The sequence below is a fragment of the Lemur catta genome, chromosome 2, assembly GCF_020740605.2.
Source record: "Lemur catta isolate mLemCat1 chromosome 2, mLemCat1.pri, whole genome shotgun sequence".
Lineage (NCBI taxonomy): Eukaryota > Metazoa > Chordata > Mammalia > Primates > Lemuridae > Lemur > Lemur catta.
This window is the reverse complement of record NC_059129.1, coordinates 35,294,132-35,321,803: the sequence shown is the minus strand read 5'-3', so window position 1 is coordinate 35,321,803 and position 27,672 is coordinate 35,294,132. Positions and strand designations below refer to the sequence as shown.

Sequence of the window (27,672 nt, the reverse complement as noted above, 5' to 3'; positions counted from 1 at the left end):
AGCAGAGAGAAAAGGGAGCCCAGCCTTTGATAAAAGTATGTGCGCCAAGAAACGAGGAGCTGAGAATGAAGGGGCTGAGGTTTAGGGGTTTCATGACACTAAAAAATTGATGAAATGGTAGGAAGCTGGGTCATGGGGGCAGGAAGCAGAGGAGCTGGGTCTGGTTTCTGGGCCCTAAGCAAGCTTCAAAGCACTCAGAGATCTCTAAGTTGTACTTATGGCACCTTTAATCAGCAAGCTGAAGGCAGGTCCAGATCTGGCTTTGAGTCTGGGCTGAGAACTGGTGTTGACAACCAAGCTCTCCCCAGACAGCGCTGAGGGCTAGGGGAAGGGATGGGGTTGTATGCTGGGAATTAAAAGCTGGTACAAAGGTTGCTCCTACTGCCAAAGTGCCTCTCGTCACCCCAAATGCCCCTTGTGACAAGGTGGCACACAAGTCAATCCTCCCCAGAAAAGCTCACAGTGAAGGAAGACTTGGTGGCATGAAATTTAAAAATGAGGTTGAAATCAAGTCAGTTCATTATTTCACTAAACAGTGCCTTTTCTCTAAATTTTCTACCTTTCTTAGAAGTTTCTCCAGGTTGGTAAGTCATATGCCAGACACAGGGCTGAGACAGGCGAATAAGGCAAGGGCACAAAGGCCAGCAGAGGACACAGGCCCTTGCTACTTACTCCTCTCTGAGGTGAAGTGTTGCCCTGACCAGAGGCAGGACAGGCTCTGCCCGTGGCTGGCAGCTTCCATTACCAGGACAAGGGAGGACTCTGACCACAAAGAAATTAGTGGTAGATGGATAATGGAGTCACAGGTGACAGGTGAGGGATTCTGTGCAGTTTGGGAATACAGATGGACACAGTCCCCTTTGGCTATAAATCTAACCCCAAATGTTCCTGGCCTAGTTCCCCTTCTGTTCATGATGGTGGGTACCCAAAGACAGCAAAGATACAAGCTTTGCTTGTTTGCCTTGGGACTGTCATCTCTGGCTGGTTTCTCTGTTGCCTTGGTCTTTCATGTGTCTGTTTGTCAAACTCATTTGGCACCTGGGCTTTGCTGACATTTGACTAGTCTGTCCTAATCCAGCTCAGTGCATGGGTATTACCACAGGGAGTGGGCAGATGCCCCCAGAACCTGGCTCAACACCGGCAAGGAACTCAGGAGTGATGTGGTAGAGACAGCAGTAAGCTAAGAACCCTGGAGTCTCACTGTGTGTGTGACCTTGGACAGGTTGCTGGACCTTCCCTGGTCTCAGTGTCCCCAACTACAAAAGGTTGGGAAAGCTAAGATCTCCTCCAGTTCAAAGATGTGATGAGACCCTCCTCGCTGGTTCTAGGGTGGCTGAGAAGGCCTCAGGGTGCCCAAGGAGGACTGCAGAGAATGCTGGGGCCTTCCCCTTCAGAAACTGCCAGTCAGCTGAGAGTGGGACTGTGGCACAGCAGACATATCACTTGGTTTGGGATCAAAGTTTCAGTCCTGACTGACTCTTCAGCAAGGTGCTTCCTTCCCCAGGCACTTATGAGGGGGAAATGCGTTGATGGACAAGATAGTGCTCTGTAAACCATAAAATGTGATACAAGCAAAGGTCTAAAATAAAGGATGCTTTTACTTTTCTCCTGGGCCATTTCACATATGTGCTCTCTACCTGCCATCCTTTCTCGAGTCCAGAAACCGTCAATGCTGGAGGCCAGTTTGCAAACTGAAATGACCCCAGGAGCCCAGCAGGTCGGACAGATGAACGGGAAATGCCAGGTGGAGAGAGCCTGCTTTGGCAGAAATGTGGGTTCAAGAAATACTTCACGTTCTTCTTTGCTCTGCTTTAAGAAAAACACCAAAAACACTAAAAGCGAGCCATGACTGGCACTGATGCTCGGTCCCAGTCGGGAAGGAGTGGCAGGGCCGCAGCGAATGCAGGGCTCCAGCTCCGGCCGCATAGGCAGCAGTTGCTCGGCTCCCACCAGCCGTGGTTTTGTGGGAGCTTGGGTTGAGCTGCCAAATCTTTGGATTTTTCAAGAGAAGGCAGAAACTGGGATTTTTGTGTAAAATATCCTGACTTTTTAAGTCTTGACTACAAATTCATAACACTTAAAAACACTGCCTGGGCCAAAATAAATACATAAATAGGGCAGCTGCAGGCCACACTCGGTACATGGCCATCGGTTTTTAACTTGTGCAATGAAAACACAGTGGGTAAAACGAGTTTTCCTTTAACACTTCCGAGCTGAAACAGCCTTTGCTTCCCCATATAGAGGATTAGTGGGGTTTCTTACCTCAACCCTGCTTCAGCAAAGGGAACCTCTGGCCTGGGGCAGGAGGGAGCAAGGTGTCAGCAGATGAAGCTGGTGAGGGCCCACGATGCAACTGTCCTCATGCCCCAGGCCCAGCTCTTGCCAAGAATCCTGAGCCCTCCCTGCAGGCTGCCAGAAGCTCAGGCCCCTGAGCCCATCTTGGGCCTCAGGCAATGTCTAGAGCTTCATCCTTTGCCTTGTCATTTTTGAGGCCATCTCCCACACTCCTGGAATATCTCTGGGTAAAGCTGGAAGCCCACAGGTGGGTCCAGGTCCCCTCGGCCAGGAGCCAGGGGCACAGACAGCCCACTAGCACCCCGGCCCCTGTGCCCCCTGGCCCCTGGCCGATGGACCCACTGGTGCTTGGCCATGGCTGACTTCTGGCCAAAGCACCTGCCACACTGAGGACATGGGTAGGGGCGCTCGCCACTGTGAGTGCGCCTGTGGGCTGCCATCTCTGAGCTCTGGCGGAAGCAGCGCCCGCAGTCTGGGCATGGGTAGGGCTTCTCGCCTGTGTGGGTGCGCACATGGCGCCGAAGGTCTGAAGCATGGGCGAAGGCGCGGCCACAGTCTGGGCAGGGGAAGGGGGTCTCGCCACTGTGTACCCGCTGGTGCTGGTAGAGGGCAGAGCTCTGGCTGAAGCAGCGGCCGCAGGCAGCACAGCGGTAGGGCTTCTCGCCCGTGTGGACCCGCAGGTGGGTGGTGAGGGCAGAGCGCTGGGTGAAGGCCCGGCCACAGTCAGGGCAGCTGTGGGGCCGCTCCCCTCGGTGGGTGGCCCGGTGCTTGCTGAGGGAGGAGGCCTGGCTGAAGCCCTTGCCGCAGTCAGGGCAGCAGAATGGCTTCTCGCCTGTGTGGGTGTAGAGGTGCTCTACCAGCGTGGAGCGCCAAGCAAAGCTCTTCCCGCACATGTAGCAGCCGTGGCGCTTGTCTGCTCGTGGGACAGGAGGGTGGGCACAGAGCGGGGGACGACCCCGGCGAGGCACCTTGGATGCCTGCTTCAAACCATAAGGGAACCCAGCAGAGGGGCACTGGGGAGCCTTCAGCCCAGGAAGCTGGGCAGCCACAGGAAGGGTCTTCTCCAGTGCTTTGGTCCCTTCCCTTGGTCTTTTCTCTTCCTTGTTTCTGGAATCTGCTGGGAGATAAGGGGAGAGCTCAGACTCTGGCTCGTCCTGTCCTCAATCCCACACCTCACACCGTGACAAACAAGCCTCTTAGATACAACTGCCTTCTGGACCCACGGCTGCCCCTGGGACTCAGTGCAGCAGGGAAGCTGGGAGTGACACTTTTTCCTCAGCTGCAGAGACAGAAAGAGGAGGAGAAGGAAGGAGCAGTGTGTGCTGCCTCAGAGCTGGGCAATGTCCCTAGGAGGAAAGGGAGAGAGAACAATATCCGAGCTGGATCATGAAGGATGAGTGGACACTTGAGGATGTTCCAGCAGGAATGGAGCAAAGAAAGCCATGAAGGTGGCCAGCACTGGCGAGTTCAGGGGGGCTGGGCACTCCGCAAAGGTCAACAGGAGGAACTGAAAGTAGAAAACGGTAAGCCAGGTGGCAGAGGTGCCAGCTGTAGGAAAACGCAGGGAGGTGGTGTAGAGATACAGTCCACAGAGTTTAGATGTGAGGAGCCAGAGGCCAGAGAGCTGGGCGTGGAGAGGCAGGTGTGGCAGGGCCACGTCACAATTAGTCACAATCACAGCCGCTTTCTAGGCTGCATCAGGGGCCAGGCATAACGACCTAGCTGGGAAGGCAATGCAGGGGAGAAGCTGCTAAGCTACTAGCTGGAGTTGGCAGACAACATGGGGATGGGCTAGGCACGGAGAAATCCCCATGGGACTGAGGCCGCGATACTTCACCTGGGTCCGCTTCTGTCAGACACTTCGCCACCTCCGGATCCTGGGCATCCAGACCCCACAGCTCAGCCTCTTCCTCCACCCAGGAGATGAGCGCCGGCTTGGTACCTCCGACTCCTGGGGAAGAAGAACGCAAAGCGCACGCTGAGGAAGGCCCCTACAGTCCCGCCCGCCCGGCCCCAGGGCCTCCCGGGGCACATGCAGGACCCAGACCGGGCGGGGCACAGGGGACGTGGCCCAGGCCAGCACGCCGGGCCTCACCGAGCGCGCCCAGGTGGCCGTAGGTCTCCCGCATCACGTCCCGGTACAGGGCCCTCTGCGCGGGCCGCAGGCACCCCCACTCCTCCGGGGAGAAGTACACGGCCACGTCCGCGAAGCTCACGGCCCAGGGCTGCCTCCACTCGGGCTCGGCCCCGTTTGGATCCCGGGCAGGGAGCGGGGCTAGAGGCGGCGCCATGGGAACTGCCAGCCCCGGCGGCGGGCCGGCCACCTCCCCTTGCCGAGCCTGGGTCTGCGGAGCCTCCGGCGCTCAAGAACGCCCCGCAGCCTGGGCCCAGGGCTCGGGGGGCTGTCATCAGGGCCGCGCGAGAGCAGGAACCGGTCTCTCACGGGCACCCAGAGTGGATGAAAACCAAGAGCAAGAGCCGGTGGCCGCAAGGACATAAGCAGGACCGGAAGATGCCGCCATAGAAAAATGGCGGCAACGCGGACTCTCGAACTCTGCTCCCGCGCAGTCGTGCCCACGGTGACGCCCGCGGTGGCTACGGGTCCCTTTGTCTTCGTGCCATCACTCAAGATGGCCGCGGCGGCTACACGCGCCAGCCCTGAAAACCCGCCGCGCAGCTCCAGGCCGGGTGGGCCGCCGCGAGACTCCGCCCGGGTTTACAGGGACAAAGGGGCGTCCGGCGGGAGGCGGCCGCCGCTCGGCCACGGGGAATTCGGACGTTAGTTTCTGTCTCTGGACCGTTGATAATCGGGCTGGAGCCCATCACCACCGGACGACCATCATTCTCCCGTTCTGTCCTCCTCATCTCAAAAACTGGGTGACCAGGCGGGGCGCGGTGGCTCACGCCTGTAATCCTGGCTCCCTGGGCGTCTGAGGCGGGAGGATCGCTGGAGCCCAGGAGCTGGAGACCAGCCCGAGCAAGAGTGAGACACACCCCACCCCCTCCCGTCTTTACTAAAAATAGAAAAAATCAGCCGGGCATGGTGGCACATGCCTGTAGTCCCAGCTACCGGGGAGGCTGAGGCAGGAGGATCGCTTGAGCCCAGGAGTTGGAGGCTGCTGTGATCTGGGCTGACGCCACGGCACTCTAGTCGGGGCAACAGAGTGAGACTCTGTCTCAAAAAACAACAACAAAAAACACAACTGGGTGACAGCAGCCTTTCTTAACGTTGAGAGTAAAAAAAAAAATGGAAAAGGTAAAAGAACCTTCTCTATTGTAAGCTTGTTAGAGCCTGAAATTCTGGATGTCCCTAGGTCGTGGAGGCACCGGGAGAGAGCCGGGTAAGGTGTGCGGAAGGTCACAAGGCTCTTCTTCCGCACTAGCGCGCTTGTCCCCCATATGCTGTGCGGGACTCCTCACCAAGGTCTAGGTACCCCCTCTTGCTGCAGTCTCGCTCTCCTGCTCCCCATCACAGACCCACCTGCCTCCCTGCCCCTGCAGGGATGTCCCACAAGAACCTCGGACTCTGCATGGCTCAAACTGGACTGCTACCCCTGGGTCTTTACCTCAGTAAATGGCACCAACTCTCCCTGCAAACCTTCTAACATGTAATGACTACCTGCTCTGCTCCCACATGCCTTCATAAATACCATGCCCCAGGAAGACCTGATATTTTTTTTTTGGCTGGCTAAATCAATCACAGCATGTCACACACTTCGAGGAAAGGACTTCATCTTTGGGGCAGGTCCGGTGTCTGGCCTGGAGCTCATCTGCTTGCCTCCTTTCAAAGGCCTCCCCTAGGCTTCAGCCTGACACCTTGCAGCTGGTGGATGCTTCTCCCCACAGCCAGGGGAGTTGTGCAAGTAGCAAGAAGAGCTGATCACAGCAGAAAGCAGGGAGGTGCAGGGAGAGAAGACAAAAAGCTTGGAAGGGGTCAGCCTGGCCAAGGAGAAAGGTTTGTTGGAAGGCAGGTCAGAAAGGATGAGGATGCAGAGTTGCCCAGGGGGTCTGGACCCAGCCCTAGCTCTCTCAGCCTCTCAGGGCCCTGAAGGACACAAGAAAAAAACTGAAAAGTTCCCTTAAGAGCAATGGCATTTTGTCACTTGTCAGCACCCACCCCTCAGCATGGTGCCCGGCACCCCCAGGCCTAGGTAGAGTTCTGGGTAGTGTTGGAAGCTCTCTAGGGGTCTGGACCCTCCTAGGGAAGACCCAGGGACAGAGTTCGCGTCCCTGGGGCTCCGCCCAAGGCCCCGGCAGCAGGTCAGTGGGCCCACTGGCGCCTCAGGCTGAAGCACTGTCCGTGGTGGAACAGGCGGAGAGCACCTGCCCCTTTGGGTCAGCAGGTACCATGAGAGGCACTCACTGTGGGAGAAGCAGGCGCTGCACTAGCTGTCCACAAAGGGTCACTCACTCCCCGGAAGACACTGAGCCAGGCTGAAGGTATTGGTGAAGCCTGACCATATTTAGCACAGGAATGAGGGTGCCAGGAGAGTGCCAGGTGTTGAGGCCAGGTGCAGACTGAGGGCTTAGGGGAGGCCTGCTTACAGGGAGCCTTGGCCAGAAGCTAAGGGACCAGGTCAGTGTCTCTGACCCCAGGGCTCATGACTACTCCCAGATAGATTCCCTCTGCTGGCCCCTTCCAAATGTATCATTTTTCAGAGTGGCCATTGGGAAGCAGCAGATTCAAAACTTATCTCTGGCCCTATCAGCTCCCCAAGAGCTACTCATATGCAGGTGACAGAATCAACCTTCACACAGCAGAAGTATTCAGACGGGTACCTAGCTCCTAGAACCCACCCCCCACCCCTGGACTATGCTAGCCAATTGAGGGGCTCACCAGGTGGGGATATTCCCACACACCTCAAGGTTAACCAGAGGAGCAGCTGTTATCGGGACTAGGGACCTGGAGAGGTGAACTGCCTCCATCCTGAACTTTTTATTTTTTAGCAGAGATGGGGTCTCACTCTTGCTCAGGCTGGTCAGCGATCCTCCCACCTCGGCCTCCCAGAGTGCTAGGATTACAGATGTGAGCCACCATGCCTGGCCCATCCTGAACTTAAATTCACACTACTGCCACTGAATTGGATGAGTTATACAATGTGGCCTGATCGTGGTACCCCTGGATGTCTCAAATCCAATTAAGTAAGAAAGAGAAGGTGTTATGGTCTGAGAGGCGAGAAATGACCACCTAAAGACCGAATTGAGCCAAATCAGGAGTCTTTATTAGCTGGCCAGCAACTACTCTCTGCACCGCCAAAGGCGGCGGCACAGAGAGCACCCTTGAGCCTTTGAAGCAGAACGCTTTTATCGTGGGTGAAAAATCACTGGGGCAGAGCAAGCATGATTCCAGGGGCAAAAAGCAGCATTACATCACTCTCATGTCCTGGTGCAACAGGATCTGGGCAGTTTAGGGCTTGGTCGTGCAGAACATGGGTGTTGCATTCTCACGCTTGGGGCACTGTCTTTAGCAAGCAGTTTTACAGAAGCGAGATAGCAGGTTAATGATTTTTCAGCACGAAACTCACACTGTGACATTACAGAAATAGCTTTGACAATGCTAAAATTTCAGCCTTTAACACAACATTATATGGCCAAAAGTTATAACAGTCCATAGTCTTGAAGCTTTTGGCCCTTAACAGAGGTCAATCCCAGGCTCCAGTGGGTGTCAAAAATTCAGGTTAGCAAAAATTAGTATCACCGGCAGCAAGAAACACGTGGATAGAGTTTCTTGCTCAACAAAACATTTTCCCTTCTAGCTGGAACTGAGACATCACCCCCATTTCTCACTTTTCTGGCTTCCTCCTTCCTGGGGATCCTGAGCGTTTGTAGTCCCCAGCTGGGACTCCTTCTCCACCAGGAGATGAGGGCTGGTTTGGAGTCTTGGAAGCCTGAGGAAGAACACTGATCACTCAAGAAACACCCTAAGACTACCTATGCATTCATTTGATGAAAATGTACTGGGCACCTCTTGTGAGCCAGGCATTATTTTAAATGTTCTGGGTGTTGAAGACATTGGTGAACAAGATAAAAGTTCCTGCACGATGAGTTTACACTAAGCTAGGGGAGAGATATACCGGGTATGAATTCAGCTGGCACAAGTTTACAGAAGACCTTCTGGGCAGATTGTACTGGGGCCTATACAGATTGGCATAGAACCACAGTTGTGAGGAGTGTAACATGGGACAGAAAGGCTTCTGGTGGAATTTCTTGGAGATAGCATTTGAGGGCATTGAAGGTCGGGTTAGATTTGGAGCTGTAGTTAGCCTGTATAGAGCAGAATAGCAAAAGCAAAGGCGCAAAGGCTCAAAGGCTGGTTAAGCTAGAGGCAGTCCAGCGAACAAAGATTCCATTTGGCTGGAGCTAAGTAAGATACCTTGCCTGGAGGGAAAGAATAGGTTTGAATTTGAGGTTACTGAGCCTTGAGGGCTGTTGTGGCACAGAGCCTCCGAACTTTTTGCAAGAGGCCCCGGGGAGCCACTGGAGTAAGCAGGGAAGGCTGGTACAAATTTCAGCGAGGCTGATGTGGCAGGATGACAGGAAATGGAGACCTGGAGCAGGAGTGGGGCGATCCAGGCACCCATGCCACCCACCCCCTTCCCTTTTCAGAGATCCGAGCCGCTCCGGCCTCACCGAGAGCGCCCTGGCGGCCCTAGGTCTCCCGCGTCACGCTCGGGTACAGGACGTACACAGCCCTGTGCCGCGGCCACCCCCACCGCTCCAGGACGAAGCGCACAGCCACGTCCGCGAAGCTCTCGGCCCTCGGGCTCTTTCCTCTTCTGGGTCCCGCCAGTTTTCCCAGGCACAAGCACAGGGAGTCCGGAGGAGGGCCAGGGGCGAGGCCACCGGCTCCTCCGCTCCAGATTGGGAAGCCGCGGATTCGGCCTTGGGTGGGGTGGGGGGCATTCGCGGGGCTTCGGAGACAGGAAGTGGCTTTGGGTGGCTCCGCTCTAGGACAGCGAGAAACAGCCAGTTACGCGAACTCGGTGGTTCCGGGGGCCAAGAAAATGGTGGCAGCCTCAGAAAAGATGGCGGCACTCTGGCCTCTTCTCATACTAAAAGAAGACTTAACAGCTTGAATGTCGACCTGGCGTTGGTGAGCTGGTTCGTTCCCCCTCGAGTTGTCCCTTGCTGTTCCTCCCAAGCGGCCGTGGCAGCGCCCTGCCCATAGTTAAGATGGCCGCGTCGGCGTCCGAGCTCGGGCCGGGCCGGGCAGGGCGAGGCGCGGGTGTCTGAACGCGGGCGGCGCTGCGGGCCCCGGGAGGGGACAGCTGGGATCCCGGGGGCCGCCGGCCCGACGTCTGCCTCCCAGGCGCGCAGGAAGGCCCGCTCTGTGACTGAGCCTTTAAAAATACATAATTTTGGCAAACTCGTTCATTTATCAGAACAATTTTTTTTCATTTATAAGGTACGGAAGAATATTTAGTGACGTCTCCTCCCACCTTATTCCTCTATTAACAGTTTCTTAAATATTCTTCCAGAGATAGTCTAGCCACCCGTGGTATTTCCACACACTCACTAGCTCTTTAACACAGGACACTGTGCCTCAGAGTTCGGAGTCATTTTGCAGAAGAGAGACCCCAAGCCCCTTCGTCACCCAGGCTCGCACAGCCGGTTGGTGATTCCGGGTCTTCAGAGCCCGACGTGCCAGCCTTGTCCACCGCCTCGCACCGCCCCCTCCAGGCCTGGTCCGGGAAAGCAATGTGAACACTTCGAATTTGCTGACCCCTGCTGACCACGTGAAAACGAACTGGATTTTTAATTTATTAAATTATGACTTAAAATTAAAAAAAAAAAAAAGTTAGCCAAGCATGGCGGCTCAATCCTGTAATCTTAGCGCTGTGGGAGGCTGAGGTGGGAGGATCGCTTGAGGCAGGGAGTTCAAGACCAGCCTGAGCAAGAGGGAGACCCCATCTACACGAAAAATAGAAAAATTAACCCTGCGCGGTGGCGCGTACCTGTAGTACTAGCTACCTGGGAGAGTGAGGCAAGAGAATTGCTTGAGCCCAGGAATTTGAGGTTGCTGTGAGCTGTGTTGACACCACTGCACTCTAGCCGGGGTGACAGAACAAGACCCTGTCTCTACAAAAAATACAAAAGCTAGGCTGCTATTTGGGAGGCTGACGCAGGAGGATCGCTTGAGCCCAGGAGTTTGAGGCTGCAGTGAGCTATGATGACACCACTAGACTCTACCCCAGGCAACAGAGTGATACCCTGTCTCAAGAAGTAAATAAATAAGTTATGATTGTATAAAAAAATTGGATGTGTGACTGGATGAAAGGACTCTGTGTTAATGCTCAACTTTAAATATGCTTCAGATTGCCCAATCTCAAGTTCTTCAAACCATACAAGAACTGCAATTGGTGCTGTAATATGACTAAAAAGATTAATATTAGTTTACCTTGATTGATCACTTCCTAGGTAGTTCCACTGTGTTCTAAGTGCTCTGGCCTATTAACTCATTTAACCCTCACAACACTTCAGAGATAGGTACTCTTAGGGATCAGGAAGCTAAGGCCCAGAGAGGTTACCTTGCCCCAGGCCACACAGCTAGTAAGTTACCAGGATTCAAACCCAGGCAGTCTGACTCCAGAAGCCATGCTGGAATCCCCCAAATTATTAAGGCAAAATTTCAGGAACTGGAGAGAGGTGGGGTTTTAGGCCAGGTTACCAAGATGGAGTTGTAACGTGGGGTAGTACAAGAAGCAGAGACCCAGGTGGTTAGAAGAGCTGCCTCTGGCCATGTAAGCAATTCCATTCCACGCTGTCCTATAAATGTAGAGAGAAAAAATTTAAATGATGGGATATGATAAGTATTGTGAAATAAATAAGACGGTTATGTTTAGAGGTCACGTAATGGGGGTGGGAAGTTATTCAGGTATTTAGGAGGTATGGGAAATTGCCCAGGAGGGAGGGTAACAGAAGCATCACAAAAGGCCCCCTGTACCACCTCTCACTGGAGGGCTGCTCTTGTTCAGGCCCTTGATTTAAGCCTGGTGTCTCCTAGCTGGTCTCTGGGCTCCAGCCTTTTGCTTTCCCATCCATCCGGCAGTGCATCCTGGTGCAGCAAAGGAGGAAGGGCCTTGACTGGGAAATAAGGAGATTTGGGTTCCAGGCCTACCTCTGCCATTAACTCAACGGCGTGACCTTAAGTAAGTCCCCTCCTCTCTCTGGCTGAGCTTTCTGAGCATGTATTCTGTGGAACAGTATTCCCTTGAGATGTTCTGTGGGGAAAAACAAGCCTTCTTCCCCAGGTCCCTTGGAGAGTCCTTTTTAGCGCATTAAGGTGCAGGGCAGTCTTCAATAAAGAAGCCTGTTCACCCACTACTTCCCAAAGCCTGCTTAAAACATGGAATTAGCTCCAAGAGCTCCCTTCAGCTCTAAATGCCATCACCCCAGGGCCGCCCCGGGAACTGGCTTCTCCATCTTCCTCCTCACTAAGCCAAAAACCCAACTATCCTCCTGGGCTCCTCTGATGCCCTCAGCCCATGAACAGAACGGGCTCTGACTGTTCAACTTCCGGCATTTACCTCTGCCCATCTGCCACTCTTTCTCTACTTACCCCGCTGCAGTCCATTCTCACAGCAGCCAGAGTGGGTTTATTTTCTTAATGCAAATCAGATCACCTTAACACTGTTTAAGGTAGTAAAGTTTACATGGGGTCCCTAGAGTAGTCAAATTCAGACTACTATGAATGGTGGTTGCTGGGGCCTGGGGAGAGGGAGGAATAGGTAGTTAGTGTTCCCTGGGCATAGAATTTCAGTTGCGGAAAATAAAAAAGTTCTGGGATCTGGGTGCAGTGGCATGTACCTGTAGTCCCAGCTACTTGGGAGGCCAAGGCAGGAGGATTCCTTCAGCCCAGGAGTACAAGGCTGCAGTGAGCTGCAGTTGAGCCTGTGAGTAGCCACTGAGCCCTAGCCTGGACAACATGGCAAGACCCCATCTCTAAAAGAAAAGCTCTGGAGACGAATGGTGGTGATGGTTGCAGGACAATGTGAATTTACTTAACACCACTGAACTATATACTTAAAAATAGTTTAAATGGTAAATTTTATGTTATATGTATTTTACCACAAAACAAAGACAAAAACAACCCAGTGGCTTCCCAATATATTGAGAATCCAATCCAAACTTCACATCATGACAAGCCAAAGCCTCTGTGGCCTGCCCCTCCCCTCTCCCAAGCCCATCTGTCACTCTTCTCCACCCAGTGTGTCAGTCCAGCCAGTGTCCTTCCTGCACCTCACCCTGCACTCCTCCCTGGCTCAGAGCATCCCCCCTGCTGTTCCCTCTGTTTGGAAACACCTCTATCTGCTATGCTCCCCTGGCCCCACTTCCCCAGCCTCTGAAACCTGCCCTACCCCATTCCTCCCTGGCCCCTTGTCATTTGGATCTCAGCTCCAATGTCTCCTCCTCACCATGGCCTAGCCTAAGCATCCATCTGCAACGTCTCCCCAGCACACCCCTCTTTTAGCTCCTCTCAGGTGCTTATTATTTGGAATTACAGTACCTTGCTCTATTCATGCTCTGGTTTAGCCCTTGTCTCTCCCCACTAAAACATAAGCTCCAAGAGAGTTCCCGTGTCTGCTTTTCCTGCTATATCCTGGCACACAGAACAGCACCTAGAACATGGCACCGGTGCCGATCCAGGCAGCTCCATGCTTGACACACAGCGCCTGGTTCTCCTCCCTCCCTGCCAGTGCCTTCTCTCTCCAGCTCTTCATGTTTGAAACCTCTGGGGCTTACTTGCTCACAGCTTGCATTGTCAGTCACTGACCCACGCAGATTCAACAGCAGAAGCCTCTCATGAGTACCCTTCCTCCCAATTCCAAGGTCACCACTCTTGGTCCCAGTTCCTGAGGACCTGCACCTGGGAACAGATGCCCCATAGATCTCTAGTGTCTAGTCTCCTCCCACAGGTCACACCACACTGCTTTGCAAAAACATCTTCTGACAGCACCTATCAAATAGCCCTGCTCCTGCTCAAGAATTTTCTATGGCTCCTCAGTGCCTACAGGATAAGCCTCAAGCTCCTCTGCTGAGACCCATGGCCCCAGATTTGACCCCTTGTCTCAGCGGCACCTGTCTGCCATTCTTCCTTACCTAGTTCTTTGTGTTTCAGTCAAGTGCAGCCGCTGACCATTCCCTATACGCACCTATCCAGGTCTACTGAAATCTTTCGCATTCTTCAAGGCCAGTGTGAACCACCTCCTCCAGGAAACTATCTGTGACTCAGAAGGCCTGCCCAGGTCTCCTCTAGGTCCTGTCACATACTATTTTTTATTGTATTACAATAATAACAACAATAACCAATGTTTATTAAAGACTAATGTGCAAGGCATTGTTCTATATTATCTCACATAATCTCGCCATCAATATTATGAGGTAGGTGCTATCATCCAGGTCTTACAAATGAGCAAACTGAGGCCCACAGAGGGGACTTGAGCTAGAAGTGATTTGCCCAAGATCACACAGCAGAGCCCACGCTCCCAACCTCTGCTCCACGCTGTGCCCACACTTCGTCTTTTCTATGTAACAAGCCTCCTTTGCTGCTCCCTCTACCTGAAAATCTCCCCCACACCAATTCCTACTGACTGCCATGGGGAGCACAGCCATCTCCTTCTCCAAGCAGCACTTCCTGGCATATCACCGACCAGGCTGGGTTAGGTGGGGCCTCTGGGCTTCTGTCACAGTGCCAATCACTCATTTCCCACATGGAATGTGAGACCTGAGTCAACTATGTCCACAGAGCTCAGCACAAAAGCCTGCAGAGGTCTGCAAACCGTGGTCATGATACCCTGTCTCCTGAGTAGGCTTCTTTACTCTCTCTAAAGCGTATGACGTCAACAAGAAGTCACTCTTTCAACAAATGTTTATTCCAGATGGTGTTTGCTGAATGAATGAATGAATGAGGACAGCTTTCCTCATCCCAGAATTCTCTTATCAACTGGCACAGTCCCTTCAACAGGAGGCACTCGACACACGGTGACAATGCTGACTGCACTGAGTGAAGATGGGGTCTCTGTTTCCCATTCGGACTCCCGCACCCAGGCTGGGCTGGGTCCTGCCTCCTGAGCTCCTGTCCTTTGTTTCTGCCCAGATCTGACTTCTTAGAGGAAGTGGTAGAAATATCTGGGCTTTGGCCAGGCGTGGTGGCTCACGCCTGTAATCCTAGCACTCTGGGGGGCCAAGGTGAGAGGATTGCTTGAGCTCAGGAGTTTGAGGTTGCAGTGAGCTAGGCTGATGCCACGGCACTCCAGCCCGGGTGACAGCGAGACTCTGTCTCAAAAAATAAAAAACAAGAAAAAGAAATATCTGGGCTTTGTGTCAGTTTCCAGCCTCGCAGCCACATAACAGTGAAACTTGGAGAGTGTCACTTCATCTCTGACCTTCAGTTTACTTATCTGCAAAACATGGTTATTGGCCGGGCGTGGTGGCTCACGCCTGTAATCCTAGCACTCTGGGAGGCCAAGGCGGGCGGATCGTCTGGGCTCAGGAGTTTGAAACCAGCCTGAGCAAGAGCGAGACCCCGTCTCTACTAAAAATGGAAAGAAATTATATGGACAGCTAAAAATATATATAGAAAAATTAGCCAGGCATGGTGGCGCATGCCTGTAGTCCCAGCTACTCGGGAGGCTGAGGCAGGAGGATCGCTTAAGCCCAGGAGTTTGAGGTTGCTGTGAGCTAGGCTGATGCCACAGCACTCACTCTAGCCCGGGCAACAGAGTGAGACTCTGTCTCAAACAAACAAACAAAAAACATGGTTATTGATAGCCACACCCTGCCTCCTGACTCTAAAGCATACAGTGTCAACAATGTCATTCTTTCAACACAAGTTTATTGCACATTTACTATGTCATACATATTATCTTGTTAAAATGTCAGTCTTCACAGTAACCCTTTGAGGTAGATATTATTAATCCGCATTTTACAGATGAGGGAAATGAGGCTCAGGGAGGGCATGCGACCTACCGGCTCTGCCTAGGGGCCAGCTGCAGAGACTGGACTACTGCGTGTGCCTCTGCGCTCTTCCCACCCTCCCCACACACCATGGGCTCCCTGCTGGTGACAACAGCTAGGGCTTGACCACATCCTCCGTCTGGGCCTCCTCCCCAGGCCTTAGTCCCCCACCATTTGCCTCTGAAGTAGATTAAGGAGAAATGTACGTTTCCTGAGATGATGGAAAGATCTCTGTTGCACCTGCTACTGAGATAACACTTTGAGAAAAGTCCAGTGTCTCACTCTCTTTGTTTTCTTTTACAAAAGACTGGGGAGAGGGCAGCAAGTTTAATCTGTTGGAATCTTTACAGGCACTTCTCTTTTTACAAGTTGGAAACTTGAGGGATCCTTACGGAAAGCCCAAGGGAAGAATTGCAGTCCTCAGGTCCCTGACTCAGGAGCCCACCTGAGGGCTCAGTCAGTCCGTCCTTAGCGCCAAGGTCAGGCTCAACTCCAGCCGTGGGAGCCGCTCAGCCGCACTCCTCAAAGATGTCCGGGTAGTGCCGGAAGAGCACAGGTGGGTCCCGGTCACCTCGGACTGGGGCCCGAGGCACAGCCCGGATCCCAGGCCTCCGGCCCCGCCGCCCCCCAGAGCAGGAGCGGTGGATCCACTGGTGCGCTTCCACGGCGAACTTCCTCTTGAAGCGCATACCGCACTCGGGGCAGGGGAAAGGCCGCTCCCCCGAGTGCATGCGCCGGTGACTGACCAGCAGCGAGGGGTAGGTGAAGCGGCGGCCACAGTCTGCACACACGTGTCGCCGCTGGCTGGCCTGGGCATCCACGCTAGCCACAGGGACAGGTGGCTGCGCGCCTGTGATCTGCTCCCAGGCAGCTTTTGTGGCTGGCTGTGCTCTTGCCGAAGCCCCGCTGACAGTACACTTGGGGGTGTGTTTAACCTGCTCCTCGGGCTGCTCTTTCCCGGGGGACTTTCCAGGTCCTTCGGCTCTTGGCCCTTCCTTGGGTTCCTCTTCCTGCTTGTTTGGGGCATCCCCTGGGAAACAGGAATTAAATTACATTTTAAAACACTTTTGCACAGACTGTCTCAGGTTATAGAGTGCTTTTTACTTGAGGCAGTGCCAGAAAAGTCCTGCCCAGTGTTTAACACCCAGACTTTGGAGGAAGGCGAACAGCATTCAAATCTCTAAATGTGACTCAGCTGGGCCTTGGTTCCTTATGTGTCCAATGGGAATAATAATGGTTATCTGACTTCACAGGGTCCTTGGGAAGATTAGGGGAATAAATGTATGTCGAGCACTGAGTAATTCTCAGTAAGCAGTAGCTATTAGTAGTGTGGCTCCTCCACTGTTTGTAGGGTAGGACTGCTTTACAGATGAGAAGACAGTTGCTCAAGATCACTTTGCATGGGGTGGTGAGGGGAGGACAGCCAAACTGTCAATTACTGGCATTTTCTCTGGTACGACTTTGCCTTGCTGGAGGACTGTGAAAGGCAGATCTGAAAGCACTTCCACTCTTAGGGGGTTTAGTTCTTCCTGAAAGAGGGAGAATGAGAGGGACCTAGAAACCTAAGTCTTGGACCTGGGCTTCGGATCTCCCACTCTGGTCTCAACATGACTGCTGTCCCACGTTTTGAAAACTTTGAAAGGTCTGCCTTCCTTACTCCTCTAGTATCCAACACAAGTTGGCTCTTTAATTCCCTTAAGGATGCTGATGCTGGAAGTGGGGGCCTGAAAGAAAGCTTTGCTAGACAGGAAGCCGTGGAGAACCAAGTGGGGGAAGACCTGGGGCAGTCCCTCACCTCTCCGAGCTCCTCCCAGGCTCTCCCCCTCCTCAGGATCCTGGGCGGCGGGGCTCCAAGCCTCGCTCTCCTGTTCCATCCAAGAGATGAGGGCTGGTTTGGGGCCCGGGAATCCTGGGAGAGAACAGGGATCACAGTGCTGGCCTGAGAGGCTATTCTGGGAACATGGCATCCCCCTGCCTGCGTGAGGGCACCTCCTCAAAATCCATACTCAGTCCAGACCCGGTGCAGGGCTCCTGCCTGAATGAAGCGGGTGCGGGATGAAAACACTCCCGAGGGGGTACCTGAAGCCCTGGGAATGGCAGGTGGCGGGTGCTGTCGGTGGAATAGTGCGGGATTCGGGCTCACAATCCTCTCGGTCCTTCACTCTAGATCAGCTCCCCTGTGAGCCCCGGTAAAGGAGGACAGGGGTTCTGACCCGGGGCCTCACCGAGCGCGCCCAGGTGGCCGTAGGTCTCCCGCATCACGTCCCGGTACAGGGCCCTCTGCGCGGGCCGCAGGCACCCCCACTCCTCCGGGGAGAAGTACACGGCCACGTCCGCGAAGCTCACGGCCCAGGGCTTCCTGCAACCAGGCCGGGTCTCCCCGGGTCTCGTCGCCAGAAGCGGGGCTGGGGGCGGCGCCATGGGGTCTTCCAGCCCCGAGCAGCGGGCGCCCTGTCCCCGGGGCCACCGCCTCCCCGCTCCCGGCCTCAGCCTTTGTCGTCCACAGGAAGGGCCGCCCGGGCCCGGGCCCCGCCCAGCTGTGGCGTCCGAATGCAGTCGAGGGAACCGAAGTAGCAGGGACGAGCAGCTAGGGATTCGGGGATTCTGATAGGGACAAACGAAAGTCCTCAGTGTTTATTCACTCCATGGCCGCTTGGACATAGACACCCGGGTTAAGGGACCCGGAAGGTGCCTTCAGAAAATATGGCGATAACCTGGCTTCCTTGTCACTGGTTGCTTGTACGAGCGCCGCTCCTTGGGCATATCAAATATGGCGCCTCTGGCTTCTCTGGCCTCACTGTCCCACTTGCCCGTAAACACAATGGCCGCGTCGGGCGCTTTCTTTGGTGGCTGATGCGGACCGTCTGGGAAGCGGAGGACAGTCTCCTGCCTCTAACAAAGATGGAGGGGCCCGCAGCCGCGAGTACCTCTCTGGCCGCGAGACACAGCGGCCGATGATTGGGCTCAACCACAGGAAGACGCTGGCCGTGATAGGTCCCCGACTGGCGGGACATTTGAAGTGACCCGTGGCCCTGAAACCTCTATTGACAGCCTGGAACGCAACGAGGGCCTCGGCCTCCAGGGTACCCGGGATTGTGTCCCCAGTAGTCTCCCACCGTTTCTCCCGACGGCGGGATCTGGAATCTGGTCCCCATCCCCGGCGAGAAGACGCACATGGCCTGGCAGACCCGGGAGACGGCGAGGTAGGAGCCAGGTGCGTGTTTACAGTTAGGAGCGCAGCTGTGGCGCCCCCCTGCCCCGGCATCCGCGGCTCCGCTCGCTCAGTCTCTGGACCCGAACTGCAGGCGAAGGAACGTGCTTAGAGAGGAAGGATTCAGAATGGGGAAATTTTAAATCACGTTGTAATTTTTGACAAATTAATGTACATAGTTTTTAAAAAGTAATACTTAAGCCTTACAATCAAAAAAGTAGTCCCCCTGTAACCTTTCCCCCTGTTCCTTAGAGACATCTACTTTTAGCTGTTTTCATTGATTTGAATTATATTGTACATACAGTAAAATGCACAGATTTTCAATGTTCACCAACTTTTGGCAAGTGTATACACCTGTGTAACCATCACCCAAAACAACATATAGGACATTGATGTCACCTCCAAATGTTTCCTTGAGCACCCTTCCAGTCAATATTTTTTATTGTGACAAAATACATGTGAGATAGAATAACAATTTTACTTTTTTTCCCATTTATTTTTTATTCGTGTATACTCATGGGGTACAAGTACAATTTTGTTACATTGATATATTACATTGTGGTCAATAGAATAACCATTTTAAACCATGTCATTCACTGGCATTTAGTACATTCACAATGTACAACCATCATCATTTTCTTTTTTTAATTTTTTCCTTTTATTATTTTTTTAGAGAAGGGGTCTTGCTATGTTGCCCAGGCTGGTGTTCAGTGGCACCAGCATAGTTCACTGCAGGAGCATAGTTCACTGCAGGGCCATAGTTCACTGATCCTCCCACCTCAGCCTCCAGAGTCTCTGGGGTTACAGGCATGCGCCACCTGCCCAGCCCCTCACCATTTCCTATTTTCATCACCCTGAAAGGAAACCCTCTACCCATTAAGCAGCCACTCCCCTTTTCCCCTCTGCCAAACCCCTGGCAATCACTGATCTGCTTTTTGTCTCTATGGACTTGCTTTCTCTGGATATTTCATGTAAATTGAATCACATAATATATGGCCTTTGTGCCTGGCTTCTGTCAGCATACTTTTATCAAGGTTCATCCATGTTATAGCATGTATCAGTACCTCATTATCAGTACCTCTTTTGATGGCTGGATAATATTCTACTGTATGTATATATACTTAAAAATAATTAAAATGGATAATTTTTTTGAGACAGAGTCTCACTCTGTCGTCCTGGCTAGACTAGAGCACAGTGGTGTCATTCTAGATCACTGCAACCTCAAACTCCTGCGTTCAAGTGATCCTCCAGCCTCAGCCTCCCAAGTAGACTACAGGCACGGGTCACCACACCCGGCTAATTTTTCTATTTTTAGTAGAGACAGGGTCTTGCTCTTGCTCAGGCTGGTCTCAAACTCCTGAACTCAAGTGATCCTCCCACATCAACCTTCCAGAGTGCTAGGATTACAGGTGTGAGCCATGGTGTCCAGCCCATTTCTGCTTTAAGTTGTTTCAAAGTACCAAGGATAGCATCAATTCTTAAATCCTAATTTTTTTCCCTGGGAAATCTCCGTCCTGGAGCCCTCAGTCCCCTCTCCAAACTGGACGGGGCCTCAGCTGTCTTCCAGGGTTCCCCCTTCCTGTTCTCCTGGGTTGTATACTCTGCTTCCTAGATTGCACATCTTCCTCTTTACTTTTTAGTCAAGATGGGTCATCTTAATAGCTGGTAGCATTGGGCTATAAGTACCATATGTCTTCAGCCCCACATTTGGAATATTCCTGCAATCATGCAGGACACCAGAACACTCTTTGCTAGGGGGCTGGTGGGTAGAGAGGACACACAAGGCCTACCAGGTCTCTGCTGTCAGCCTGGTCCTGGGCCCACTCCTTGCCTGGCTCTCCTGCCTGCCAGAGCACAGGCCGAGCTTCCACTTTTTGTTCAACAATGTTACTCATTGTTAATAATGCTAGTGCCTTTTCAGTCAGGATTTCTTTATATTTTCTGGCCTACCCTTGCTGTTTTTCACCAAGAATACTTTCTGGCTTTTAGTCAGACTTCTGCTGATCTTACCTCTTAACAATTATATGCTTATTGTATAACTTTGAGTCCTGGAAGTGCCTTACTGCCCTCACTGTGGTGAATAGTGCAGAAATAGGGTAAGGAAAAATATACCCTCAGAAATAACTCCCTTTCTGGCCGGGCGTGGTGGCTCACGCCTGTAATCCCAGCACTCTGGGAGGCCGAGGCGGGAGGATCGCTTGAGCTCAGCAGTTCGAGACCAGCCTGAGCAAGAGCGAGACCCTGTCTCTACTAAAAATAGAAAGAAATGATCTGGACAGCTAAAAATATATATATATAAAAATTAGCCGGGCATGGTGGCGCATGCCTGTAGTCCCAGCTATTCAGGAGGCTGAGGTTCAACTCCTGCTTGAACCCAGGAGTTTGGGGTTGCTATGAGCTGGGCTGATGCCACAGCACTCTAGTCCGGGCAACAGAGCAAGACTCTGTCTCAAAAAAAAAAAAAAGAAAGAAAGAAAGAAAGAAGTCCCTTTCTATTTTTTAAAAAATTTTGAAGCGTTGATTTTATTGATACATAATATTTGTACATATTTATGGGGCACATGTGATATTTTGTTACATGCGTAGAATGTGTAATGATCAAGTCAGGGTATTAAGGGTGTCCATCACCTCACATATTTCTTTGTGTTGGAAACATTTCAAGTCCTCTCTTCTAGCTATCTTGTAAGTGTGCAAAATGTTGACTATACTCACCCAACTCTTCTATCAAACTTTAGAACTCACTTCTATCTAACTGTATGTTTGTAGCCATTAACCAACCTCTCTTCATTCCCTCTCCCTCCCCCGCAACACCCTTCTCAGTCTCTGGTATCCATAATCCTACTCCACCTCCATGAGATAAACTATTTTAGCTCCCACGTGAGTGAGGACATGTGATATTTGTCTTTCTGTGTCTGGTTTATTTCACTTAACACGACGACCTCCATTTCCATCCATGTTGCTGCAATAGACATGATTTCATCCTTTTTTTAATGGCTGAATAGCATTCCATTGTGTACAAATACAACATTTTCTTTATCCACTCGTCCACTGGTAAACACTTAGGTTGATTCCATATCTTTTTTTTTTTTTTTTTTTGAGACAGAGTCTCGCTGTTGCCCGGGCTAGAATGAGTGTCGTGGCGTCAGCCTAGCTCACAGCAACCTCAAACTCCCGGGCTCAAGCGATCCCCCTGCCTCAGCCTCCCGAGTAGCTAGGACTACAGGCATGTGCTACCATGTCCAGCTAATTTTTTCTATATATTTTTAGTTGTCCAGATAATTTCTTTCTATTTTTAGTAGAGACGGGGTCTCGCTCTTGCTCAGGCTGGTCTCGAACTCCTAACCTCGAGCGATCCACCCACCTCAGCCTCCCAGAGTGCTAGGATTACAGGCGTGAGCCACTGTGCCTGGCCGATTCCATATCTTTGCTATTGTGAATAGCGCTGCAATAAACGTGGCGCTGCAGATACCTTTTTGATATACTGGTTTCTTTTTTTTTTTTTTTCTTTTTCCTCTATTAGTTTGTCCTGGGAGATATACTGGCTTCTTTTCCTTTGCATAAATACCCAGTACTGGAATTGCTGGATACTATGGTAGTTCTATTTTTAGTTTTTTGAAAAATCTCCATACTGTTCTCCATAGTGGCTGTGCTAATTTACATTTCCACCAACAGTGTATAAGAGTTCCCTTTACTCCGATCCTTGACAGCATCTGTTATTTTTTTGGATTTTTAATCACAGCCATTCTAACTGGAGTAAAATGGTATCTTATGTGGTTTTGATTTGTATTTCCCTGATTATTAGTGATATTGAGCATTTTTTTCATGTACCTATTGGCCATATGTGTGTCTTCTTTTGATTCTCCTTTTAAACAGAGTATTAACTGTAACTAACAAGATACTATAAAGCATTTCATCTGAACCAAAAAATACTTTTGTTTCTTCAGGTACTATGTTCTAAATCACTTCTCTGGACTAAGGATGGGGAAGACTTAAGAAGATGGAGCTAAACAATAAATTTGGTTAATTAATCAGATTGAAACAAACTTTCAAGTAAGACTAAAACTGTTCCATCATAAATGGCTGATATCATGTTGTTTTTCCTGCCATTCAGTATAAAAATACACAGATGCTTTGCTTTCAAACTGTTTTATTGCCCATCAAATTGTAAATGTTTGTTCAAGACTCTTGATCAGGCTGGGCACAGTGGCTCAGCCTATAATCCTAGCACTCTGGGAGGCTGAGACGACAAGATCACTTGAGCTCAGGAGTTGGAGACCAGCCTGAGCAAGAGTGAGACTCTGTCTCTACTAAAAATAGAAAAAAATTAGCCGGGCATGGTGGCTCATGTCTGTAAGTCCCAGCTACTCGGAAGGCTGAGGCAGAAGGATCTCTTGAGCCCTGGAGTTTGAGGTTGCTGTGAGCTAGGCTGATGCCATGGCACTCTAGCCTGGGCAACAGAGTGAGACTCTGTCTCAAAAAAAAAAAAAAAAAGATTCTTGATCAATGATTATGAGAAGTCATAAAACATACAAGAGATATTTGTAGTTCATAAATTTTACCTGTCAATAACAGGGTGCAACTGAACTTTAAGTGAGAGCAAAAGTTTCTTGCACACACTCCTTTAAGCTCAGGTGTTTAGGAGTAAAGTGTATTGATATCTGCAACTGACTTTGAAATACATTAAAGAAAATAAAATGGGCCAGGCACAGTGGCTCATGGGAGGCCGAGGTGGGAGGATTGCTTGAGGCTAGGAGTTCAAGACCAGCCTGGGCAACATAGCTAGACCCCCTTCTCTACAAAAAAACAGAAAAATTAGCTGGGCATGGTAGCATGTGTCTGTAGTCCCAGCTACTGAGGAGGCTGAGAGAGAAGGATCGCTTGAGCCCAGGAGTTTGAGGTTGCAGTGAGCTATAATGAGGCCACTGGGCAGCAGAGTGAGATTCTGTCTTGAAACAAAATGAAAAGAAAAGGAAAAGAAAAGAAGGAATAAAATGGATAGAGGGATGAACAGATGGGTTGCCATGTGAAAAGCATGGCAATAGAAAAACAATGTTAATTGTAGAACCTAAGTGATGGGCGTATGAGTGTTTACTGTAAATTCTTTCAATTCTTGAATGTTTGAAAATTTTTATGGTAAAATGTTGGGGGGGGGAAGATCAGTCATTTGCTCTTCAAACTATAAAGACATGCTAGGTGCCTTTACATGTATCACATTTTACCTCAGACAACCCTATGCAGTTGCCATTAGCCCCATTTTATAAATGAAACAACTAAGGCTCAGAAATGTCGAATCATATACTAAAAGCCACATAGCTAGTGGGGACTGAGCTGAGCCTGGAATCCAGGTCTGCCAGTTCATGAGGGGCTATGTGGTGAAGTAAAAATAACACCCAGTTCCCATTAATAATCATCTTTGGAACCCAGGAATTCAAAGAAGCAGTCTTTTGGTTCAAAGAGATATTTGAGTCATTCAGCACCAGTCCTGGCATGCAGACATGCTTAGTTCCACCCACCTCTTTGTTTATTGCTTTAACAATAATGGATCTAATAGATCTAAATGCACCAGAAAGACCTCCCTTAACTGTTGTAATTTAAGAATTAGATTGGAAAGACCATGCCTTGATTTCAACTCTAATCAAAAGTAATTTATTCTTTCTTTAAAAAATAAAAAAAGAAGTCCCTAGCATTATAATTCCAGCTGCTATAAGCCCAAGAATACATCTTTATTCAAAACCAGGGAACAAGCAAATATCTTAGAGGAAGAAAATGCTGCAATCACTAATTCATACAGTGAAGAGATGGACCAAGTCTAAAGTTCATGTGCACTATGTACAGAGTGAAAGTGAAGCAGGACAGTTCCCCACCTGAGGCCATTGTCTATGGCCACCTCTAGACCAAAGAATGCGAACAATGTCTTGATACCACATGTGTCTCCTTGCCAGATGTTTCACCTGCATTGGCTAACAGGCAGAATCCTGCGATGAGCTTCCTCCCACGGGGACAGGCCCATGGTGTGCCCTATATTCTGGGGGATCCAGAGTCAGTGCAGGCTCCTTTAATAGGCATTTGCATCTGGGGTACCCCATCTTGGAGAAGTAGGGGAGACACTGGCCAAAAAAGACAGTGCTCTAAGGGAGAGAACAGTCCAGAAGGAAAAGCCAGCTAGGCAAATGGTTTTTGGTGAAATAACCCCAAGTGGGGCATAGAACAAGGGGCTCTGGGAGCAGGAGCCTTGGAAAATGGGATCAGCCTTCAGGCAGCTTTTCAGATGCCTGCCTCCTTCTGCCCACGGACCTTCTCTGTGCCCCTGACCTCTGCTTTTTTCCTAACACAGTACTTCCTCTCCTTATCCCCCAAATGCATAAACTTTGCCTTTTCCTTACTAAACTCTGATCAGCTTGTGTGAGCTCCATCACCCACATTCTTGAAATATATCTGGAAAGTACCGGAAATAAACTGGGGGATCCTGGCCTTCCAAAACTGGGATTGGCTCTGAAAGCCCTCCTGCAGCCTGCTGCCGCCTCAGCCTCTTGCTGCCAGAGCAGTGGATCCACTGGTGCGCTTGCAGGGCATACTTGCGCTTGAAACCTTTCCCGCACTCAGGGCAGGGGAAGGGCCGGCTGTCCGAGTGAACGCGCCGGTGACTGAGGAGGAGAGAGGAGTAGGTAAAGCGGAGGCCACAGTCAGGGCAGGGGTAGGGCTTCTCACCTGTGTGTGCGCGCCTGTGGATGGCCAGCAGGGAGGTGTAGGCGAAACGGAGGCCGCAGCCAGGACAGCTGTAGGGCTTCTCGCCTGTGTGCTTGCGCTGGTGAATGGCCAGCAGGTAGGGGTAAGTGAAGCGACTCTTGCACTCTGGGCATGGGTAGGGCTTTTCCCCAGTGTGAGCCCGCCTGTGGATGGCCAGGGAGCCCCTCTGGCGGAAGCGGCGCCCACAGTGGGGACAGGGGTAGGGCTTTTCACCTGTGTGGATGAACTGATGCCGGAGCAGGTACTTGCGCTGGGAGAAACAGGCCCGGCACTGGTCACAGAGGAAGGGCCGCTCCCCAGAGCGGACCCACTGGTGGCTGGCCAGGAAGGAAGGATAGCTGAAGTTGTGGCCACAGTCTGGGCAAGAGTACGGTGGTCTGGGGGTTAGAGTGTCCTTGAGCCAAGGTTTGATGGGGCTTTGTCTCGGGTTCCTGCAGAGCTCTGGGTAGGCAGCTTTGGGACTGGAGCCAGGTGGCATGTTGGCTGGCAACCAATCCTTGAGAGACATTTCTTCAAATTCCACTTTTTGTTTTGCACTCTTCTTCAGCCTTTCATTCTCCTCATTCTCATCCCTGGATCCTGAGATAGAGAAAAAGATAAAACCTGAAACTTAGCAGTGTGTTCCAGACCATGTCCTGCCTTGGAAGACAGCATGAATGGCTGAGAATGAGGCCCCCTGGAAACACAGCTCAATGATGGAAGCCTCATTAAGCCCTGAAAGCCAACCTGGAGTAAAAGCAAATTCCACTGTCTGGAGGTTAACACAGGAAGGCCTGAACACTGGAGATAATGGAAGAGGAGTTAACAATATTGAACACCTACTCTAAGTCAGGTATTGAGAACAGTGATGGTCCCAGCCCTCATGGAGCTTACAGTCCTGAACTTATGTGTGCTCTTTTTGCAAAAGAGCCATTAAATGACCTTTGATGCCATTCAAGGCCATCACCAAAATGTCTACGCTTGGACTGCACACTAGGTTCCATGGGAAGACCTCCCAGAACACTTATGACATGATGGCTGCAGGAAAAACATTTTGTCTCCATTTTAAAATCTGATGAATGCCATTATCTACTACACTGTGATCCACATAATTAGATTCCAAGAGAAACATTTGTCTTTATTTTATCACAAGAAAAATTAAATTGCATTTGTTTCCTCCTTTCCCTTTATTTCCCAGGAAGCTCAAGCTCTATTTTATGTTCAATTGGGTTTTTGTTGTTGTTGTTCTTTGTTTGTTTGTTTTTTGAGACAGAGTCTCGCTCTGTTTCCCAGGCTAGAGTGCCGTGGCATCAGCCTAGCTCACAGCAACCTCAAACTCCCAGGCTCTAGTGATCCTCCTGCCTCAGCCTCCCGAGTAGCTGGGACTACAGGCATGCGCTACCATGCCCGGCTAATTTTTTTCTCTATATATTTTTAGCTGTCCAGATCATTTCTTTTCTATTTTTAGTAGAGACGGGGTCTCGCTCTTGCTCAGGCTGGTCTCGAACTCTTGACCTCGAGTGATCCTCCCGCCTCGGCTTCCCAGAGTGCTAGGATTACAGGCGTGAGCCACCGCGCCCGGCCTCAACTGGGTTTTTCCAGGATGGTTAATTGGCTCTATAGGTCCAAATTTAGCTGTTCTCTTGGGCTATTTTGCAGTGAGATAAGGTGCAGGGAGCCACGATGGGACTCTGGAGGGGTCAGTGTGTCCTGAGGATCTGAGTTGTGGGGTGGGGGTAGAGGCTTCTCAAAGGCCACATACTAGGGTTTCAAATGAAGTACCTGCTACCTTTCCCGTGCCTCTGCTAACAGCAGGCGAGCTCTCACCCGCTGGATCCTGGGCTCCCGGGCTCCACGCCTCTCCCTCTCCTTCCACCCAAGAGACAAAAGCGGGTTTGGGGCCTGAAAAACCTGCGAAGGAGAAACACTGGTCTCGGCTGAGAACACAGGAGGGGAGGACGAGGCTGCTTTCCCAGTGCCCCGCCTCCAGCCCACCCGCCCTGGGGACAGCAACCCCCCATCCCGCAGATCACTGGGGGTACTGGCCCGAGGGCCGGGCCTCACCGAGCGCGCCCAGGTGGCCGTAGGTCTCCCGCATCACGTCCCGGTACAGGGCCCTCTGCGCGGGCCGCAGGCACCCCCACTCCTCCGGGGAGAAGTACACGGCCACGTCCGCGAAGCTCACGGCCCGCTGCCTTCTCTCCGTCGTCCGCTGGGGCCGGGCCTGCCCGAGCACATCCTCCGGGAGCGGAGCCAGGGGCGGCCCCATAGGAAACCTCCTAAACGCTTGGCAAAGAGAGGCTTCCAGGATACGCGGAGACGCTGTAGCTTTCCTGTCTTTCCTCAGAAAAGTCCGTCAGGGTCCCTAGCGCTGCCCTTAACCAAGATGGCGCCTTCCCGGCGTCAACAGCCCTTGCTTTTCCTCTCTGCCCTTACGTACCGGGGAGCAGGCCGGACCACAAGGAAGGTTGGACCCGCAACGC

The 27,672-nt window shown here is 51.6% G+C and overlaps 4 protein-coding genes and 1 long non-coding RNA gene across 10 annotated transcripts; 2 read left to right on the top strand and 3 right to left on the bottom strand.

Moving 5' to 3' along the window:
* Positions 1–1,580: 1,580 nt before the first annotated feature.
* LOC123632726 (zinc finger protein 764-like) lies at positions 1,581–5,234 on the bottom strand. The gene is made up of 3 exons (XM_045543332.1): positions 4,391–5,234; positions 4,133–4,246; positions 1,581–3,409 (listed from the first exon to the last, which is right to left on the bottom strand). Exons 1-3 carry the CDS (start codon positions 4,584–4,586, stop codon positions 2,481–2,483), a joined length of 1,239 nt encoding a protein of 412 aa, XP_045399288.1. The 5' UTR covers positions 4,587–5,234; the 3' UTR covers positions 1,581–2,480.
* Positions 5,235–7,821: 2,587 nt separating this feature from the next.
* LOC123632729 lies at positions 7,822–14,483 on the top strand. 3 transcript variants are annotated; one of them, XM_045543338.1, is made up of 2 exons: positions 7,822–9,388; positions 14,175–14,483. In XM_045543338.1, the coding sequence occupies exons 1-2, from the start codon at positions 8,816–8,818 to the stop codon at positions 14,190–14,192; spliced, it is 591 nt and encodes a 196-aa protein (XP_045399294.1). In that variant the 5' UTR covers positions 7,822–8,815; the 3' UTR covers positions 14,193–14,483. The 3 variants fall into 3 exon arrangements, with proteins under 3 accessions (XP_045399294.1, XP_045399293.1, XP_045399291.1); XM_045543337.1 differs by lacking the exon at positions 14,175–14,483 and adding an exon at positions 9,828–10,206; XM_045543335.1 differs by lacking the exon at positions 14,175–14,483 and adding an exon at positions 9,828–10,206 and having other exon boundaries at positions 7,822–9,396.
* Positions 14,484–15,113: 630 nt separating this feature from the next.
* On the bottom strand, positions 15,114–17,996 carry ZNF688 (zinc finger protein 688). 2 transcript variants are annotated; one of them, XM_045543333.1, is made up of 3 exons: positions 17,478–17,996; positions 17,048–17,161; positions 15,114–16,282 (listed from the first exon to the last, which is right to left on the bottom strand). In XM_045543333.1, exons 1-3 carry the CDS (start codon positions 17,671–17,673, stop codon positions 15,762–15,764), a joined length of 831 nt encoding a protein of 276 aa, XP_045399289.1. In that variant the 5' UTR covers positions 17,674–17,996; the 3' UTR covers positions 15,114–15,761. The 2 variants fall into 2 exon arrangements, with proteins under 2 accessions (XP_045399289.1, XP_045399290.1); XM_045543334.1 differs by lacking the exon at positions 17,048–17,161.
* Positions 17,997–18,004: 8 nt separating this feature from the next.
* On the top strand, positions 18,005–26,058 carry LOC123632730. The gene is made up of 3 exons (XR_006733451.1): positions 18,005–18,466; positions 22,408–22,513; positions 25,758–26,058. It is a non-coding gene; the product is annotated as an uncharacterized LOC123632730 (long non-coding RNA).
* Positions 23,402–27,662, bottom strand: ZNF785 (zinc finger protein 785). Of its 3 annotated transcripts, none has more exons than XM_045543329.1 (3): positions 27,254–27,662; positions 26,972–27,100; positions 23,402–25,789 (listed from the first exon to the last, which is right to left on the bottom strand). In XM_045543329.1, exons 1-3 carry the CDS (start codon positions 27,456–27,458, stop codon positions 24,876–24,878), a joined length of 1,248 nt encoding a protein of 415 aa, XP_045399285.1. In that variant the 5' UTR covers positions 27,459–27,662; the 3' UTR covers positions 23,402–24,875. The 3 variants fall into 3 exon arrangements, with proteins under 3 accessions (XP_045399285.1, XP_045399286.1, XP_045399287.1); XM_045543330.1 differs by having other exon boundaries at positions 27,017–27,100; positions 27,254–27,660; XM_045543331.1 differs by lacking the exon at positions 26,972–27,100 and having other exon boundaries at positions 27,254–27,658.
* Between the last annotated feature and the right edge of the window lie 10 nt (positions 27,663–27,672).

Excerpts from the sequence above, each read along its gene's own strand:
- LOC123632726 (XM_045543332.1), bottom strand. The coding sequence starts at position 4,586 with ATGGCGCCGCCTCTAGCCCCGCTCCCTGCCCGGGATCCAAACGGGGCC. Across the intron at positions 4,247-4,390 it reads CGGCCACCTGGGCGCGCTCG|GAGTCGGAGGTACCAAGCCG; the intron begins GTGAGGCCCGGC and ends CTTCTTCCCCAG. Across the intron at positions 3,410-4,132 it reads TCTGACAGAAGCGGACCCAG|ATTCCAGAAACAAGGAAGAG; the intron begins GTGAAGTATCGC and ends ATCTCCCAGCAG.
- LOC123632729 (XM_045543335.1), top strand. The coding sequence starts at position 8,816 with ATGTGGCAGGATGACAGGAAATGGAGACCTGGAGCAGGAGTGGGGCGA. Across the intron at positions 9,397-9,827 it reads GACCTGGCGTTGGTGAGCTG|GACACTGTGCCTCAGAGTTC; the intron begins GTTCGTTCCCCC and ends TCTTTAACACAG.
- ZNF688 (XM_045543333.1), bottom strand. The coding sequence starts at position 17,673 with ATGGCGCCGCCCCCAGCCCCGCTTCTGGCGACGAGACCCGGGGAGACC. Across the intron at positions 17,162-17,477 it reads CGGCCACCTGGGCGCGCTCG|GATTCCCGGGCCCCAAACCA; the intron begins GTGAGGCCCCGG and ends GTTCTCTCCCAG. Across the intron at positions 16,283-17,047 it reads CCTGGGAGGAGCTCGGAGAG|GGGATGCCCCAAACAAGCAG; the intron begins GTGAGGGACTGC and ends CCTGTTTCCCAG.
- ZNF785 (XM_045543329.1), bottom strand. The coding sequence starts at position 27,458 with ATGGGGCCGCCCCTGGCTCCGCTCCCGGAGGATGTGCTCGGGCAGGCC. Across the intron at positions 27,101-27,253 it reads CGGCCACCTGGGCGCGCTCG|GTTTTTCAGGCCCCAAACCC; the intron begins GTGAGGCCCGGC and ends TCTCCTTCGCAG. Across the intron at positions 25,790-26,971 it reads AGGCACGGGAAAGGTAGCAG|GATCCAGGGATGAGAATGAG; the intron begins GTACTTCATTTG and ends TCTCTATCTCAG.